This window comes from Atta cephalotes (assembly GCF_000143395.1).
Source record: "Atta cephalotes unplaced genomic scaffold scaffold00014, whole genome shotgun sequence".
NCBI lineage: Eukaryota > Metazoa > Arthropoda > Insecta > Hymenoptera > Formicidae > Atta > Atta cephalotes.
In genome coordinates, this window is record NW_012130078.1 from 5,473,828 (window position 1) to 5,478,059 (window position 4,232).

The 4,232-nt window shown below is 40.3% G+C and overlaps 1 protein-coding gene across 1 annotated transcript in view; it reads right to left on the bottom strand.

Moving 5' to 3' along the window:
• Window positions 1–3,535: 3,535 nt before the first annotated feature.
• LOC105617921 (fasciclin-1) overlaps window positions 3,536–4,232 on the bottom strand; it is a 148,946-nt gene continuing 148,249 nt past the window's right edge. The window contains exon 14 of the mRNA XM_012199456.1: window positions 3,536–3,726. Within this exon, the coding sequence (XP_012054846.1) occupies window positions 3,536–3,726 (191 nt within the window). The remainder of the gene's footprint in view (window positions 3,727–4,232) is intronic.

Genomic DNA, 4,232 nt, shown 5'->3' on the forward strand with positions numbered 1-4,232 from the left:
TATATATATATATATGCGTGTGCCTGTATGTGTCTGTAATAATGCGATGAGCGTGGAGGGAAAAGAAAGTTCATCGGGATGTAGTTATTACGATAGAACGATAGCGCGTGCCGTGCACTTAGAGTAGATATGGTCACGGAATGTCTTTCCGTTTCCCGTAAAAAAATAAGCGAATCAAAGGAGATAGGAATTCCTTCTGCGGACGAATTTCTTTGTTGGGAATTAATTCAGCGACCTTTCGCGTTTTCTTAATTTAATTCTTTAACAGGTATTTAAGATACGTTGTGCAGCAAACCCTCTTTTCCCCTTCACTCCACAGAATGAATTCCTGTCAGTTCCTCTTTTAACAAGTTACCGTATCCTAGATAATACGAGAATTAAGAAGATATTGCTTTCTGTTGTAAATTTGCAAAACTAATAGAAGCTAAGAGTGCCAAACTTTTCCTCCCCTGCGCATCCTAAGTCAAGATACTTGATTTCCTCGCGCTTCTAAATTCGTGTAACAACTTAACGCACTTGTTTTTATTTTTTTTTTTTTTTTAGGGTATCGCCAGTTTCAAGATAGAGCGTCCTCGCTTTTACTCTTTTCTCTTTTTCTACCTTCTCCCTCTGTTAATAATTATCGTACAAAAACTCGTTTGCAAGCTCGTCCGCAAGCCTGCGTGCATGGCAGTATTCTCGGTAAGTAGACAGCGTAAATACGATATGATACATAGCGGGGTATCGTTCGGGGCCGTCCCTGAGCGGCCGTTATAACCCTTCTGTGACAACGAAAGGCTCGAAAACACGGTGTTCTAAAGGGAATGACGTTTCCTGAACGTCGAGGTTTAACAGGGGAAGGAACAGGGGGCTAAACGTTTACCCCGTTCGCGTCGCTATGCGCTCGCACCCCGGGATACGTTCGCCGTATCGCCATACCGTGATGACGTTAACGTGTTTTTACGCGTCTGTTTGTGTCGATGTTCGATCCGATTTCACCACAAGACTGCCGCGAATTGATACAACGACGCTAACTGACGACAATGATTATTAGATCGACCGATCGACTATGGATCTACGAAGACCTGAAGTAGAGATCCTCAAGTCTTTAGACACTCAGTTTATTTACGACAAATATAAATGGCAGCATTGCAGAGGGCATATGCCAGAAAAATTTTATTTGAGGAGGAACCAAATTAAAGTTGATACTTTTGAACTCGGGGGAGGAGGGAGAATAGTGGATTTATTGGAATTGTTATATTATTATATTTTTTAAATTAATTACTTGCAGATAAATCACAAAATCACACATATTTAATTTACTAATTTACTTTTTCTTTTAAAATTTTTAAATGATCTTCGAATTGATCTTCGAAAAATTTAAATTTTTCATACTAGCCATCTTGGATTCTCAGAAAATTTTCTATAACTTCTTAATTCTATCTTCTTTTCCAAACTTAATTTCTTGTGAATCATTAAGCATAATTTGTTTAAACGGTTTTAATTATTTTTGTTCCTTAAGGGAAGCCATGGCCGAGTTACATGAGTCATGGCAGAGCTAAAGACGGAAGCGTTACGATAATCAAGACTGTTCGCTAATTCTTTTTCAATTGATATCATAGCTAAAAAGTCACGTCTATGACCGCGTCTATGTCATTTCTCAGATAATTCTTTATTATTTTTAATTTTGAAAAAGATGCCTCTGCAATTGCAACAGATATTGGCACAGTTAATAAAATCCATAACGCTATTGCTAAATTTGAAAAGATTTCCAGAAAACCACTTTTAGTTAATTCATTTAAAATATCAAAGTAGAGCTTTATATTTACAAGAGTAGCGTTGCCTATTAAAATTTTGCGCCGTACCTGTTTAGTGCCTCGTAATGCCTCCAGCTATAGATTGAATCATAGAGCTTAATAAAAGTTTATATACTCTGCAATAGAATCAAATATTGCCGCCATATTTGTTTCGAGTGACTAGGCTGTTACTTAAGGATCTCTAACTCAAAAGTATGAGACCTGTTCTTTTTAAACTGAACCTCTTGCATATTCATCTTATTTTCTCTTTTTTTTTTTATTCAATGTAGAGAGAAAAAGAAGAAAGATGAACTGTGCAAGAAAAGTTCAGCTTAAAAGAACAGACTTCTTGTCTATTAGAAGTTGAATATCGAGAATCCGTGGATCCCGCTCGAGTCGAAGAAGCGAAAATTCACATAGGGATTTAAGGATCTACAGGAGTCCTGAGATTTGATAGAAATCCGACTGTCCCGTTCTCTGAAAGGATCCATGGATGCGAAAAAGAATACATAAGACCCTGAAATCGATGAATTTCGAAATGATAAGATTCGGGATGGATTCCTTTATTTCGAAATTGCTTACTTATTCGAAATGATCGATATTGCGTCTCGACATTATTACTGTCGTTGATTGAAACGGGGTGATCAGCATTGCGTCTAGTTTTATTATCGTCGTCGCTTTGGAGGGAAAGGATTTTGGACTTTATGTTTACGATTGTATAAAATCGTACAATTCCGCGAGGGAATGGCGAAGTCTTGTTCTAAGGGTCATGTGGAAACGTTTTGATACGTCATTAAGTTCCTATTAATTCTACAGAACGGCGCGTGAAATATGCAATTAAATACATAATTACCGATCATCTTATTCACCAACTGTCACAATTTTTTTCTCGGTTGAGACACAAAATCAAATAATTTCTTGTCAATATGATTGCTTAGATAATAATGGAAAGAACGATCGATTAAAACGCGATTTTATTTGCATATTTGCGTCGTTCGCTGACAGTCGCATGATCTCACAGAATGCAATTTCATCGTTGCCTTAACATTAACTCGAAGTAGGTTCCTCGAAATCTCTACCTCTCCTCCGTCTCTCTTCACGCCCCTCCATCTCTCAATAAATTTATTTAGATTACTTGGTACGAGATTAACCATTTATTTGGTACGATTAACGCTTCTAACCCGTAAAATTGTCCCGCTACGTCCTCGGACGATTACTCAATAAATAATAGGCTATCCTGGCATTCTGAGGCCGTGCGATCGTGAGTGCTCGGTCGTCCTCGCGTTGTTCCCTCGGCGAGAGCTTCCTCGTGCCTCCGTACGATTGCTATAAAGTAACCGATCGGACACTTTTCTTCCTGCCCTTCTTCCTCCCCCCCCCGCCCTCTCCGTTCCCCCTTTCACGTCTGCAGATTGGCGATCTTGTTAGAGCCACGTGAACGAATCCTTGGATCTCCGGATCCCGCGAATCCCCGTCGATCCTCAGATCGTTTAAGTCCCATGGATCTTTGATCTCGCGGATTCTCGGTCTCCACCGGATCTTCGGATTCTCAAGTTTTCCACCCTCCCCTTTCTCCTTCATTTCCCCGTGCACAATAAATGTCCTTTCGGAGTCCGATCGAACGGGTCGATCGACCATGCCTACCCGCGTTGCGTCGTCGTTGTCGCCGCCGCTCGAGGACGATAGGAGACGGCCCCCAAGGAGAATTCCTATAGACGCACCTGCCGCAGATACGAGACGATGCGACGCGATGAGGGCTTTTACAGGTGCCACTTGGCTATCAGTATCATGATTAGATGGGGCGCCAGGGTGGCCAGCGACGCGCCGCCCGTCACTCGGACGTCGCTATCTTTGAGGAACACAGAGCCGATCACGTGGATGATGCCGTTGGTGCACTCGACGTCCGGACGGATGACGCGGATCTTCTTGCCCTCCCATTCCACTTGGTAGCCTGAAAAGAGAGAGAACTTGACGATGATCTTTGAACGAAGATCGGGGAAATCGCGTGATGCGTATAAGTGAAGCGGTACTGCGATGCAGAATACAAAGCTCTCCCCCGCCGAATCTCGAATGAAAAATTCGATGATGGGAGAATAGTCTATATAGAGATCCTAACATAAATGTCGTGAGATACTAAAAAGAAAAATCGATGGATTAAAAATAAAATAGAGAGAATCAACTTTCTAATAACGTTCGATGAACTAAATTCAGCGACAGTATCTAGTGAGAAACATAAATGGCGCTATACGATCGCAAATAAAGTTTCCATTTGGCGTGCACTGAAAAAAGAGTGTTTGATAACAACTACCATATGTTGAGTGAAATAATTTCAATCAAATGTTCGATTAATATAATCAAAAGAAATTGTATTTTTCTAAATACTTAGTAAGTATTACCAGACATAATAATATAACTTTAACCAAAAATAATTTTACTTTCCTCAATATGTACTTTTCT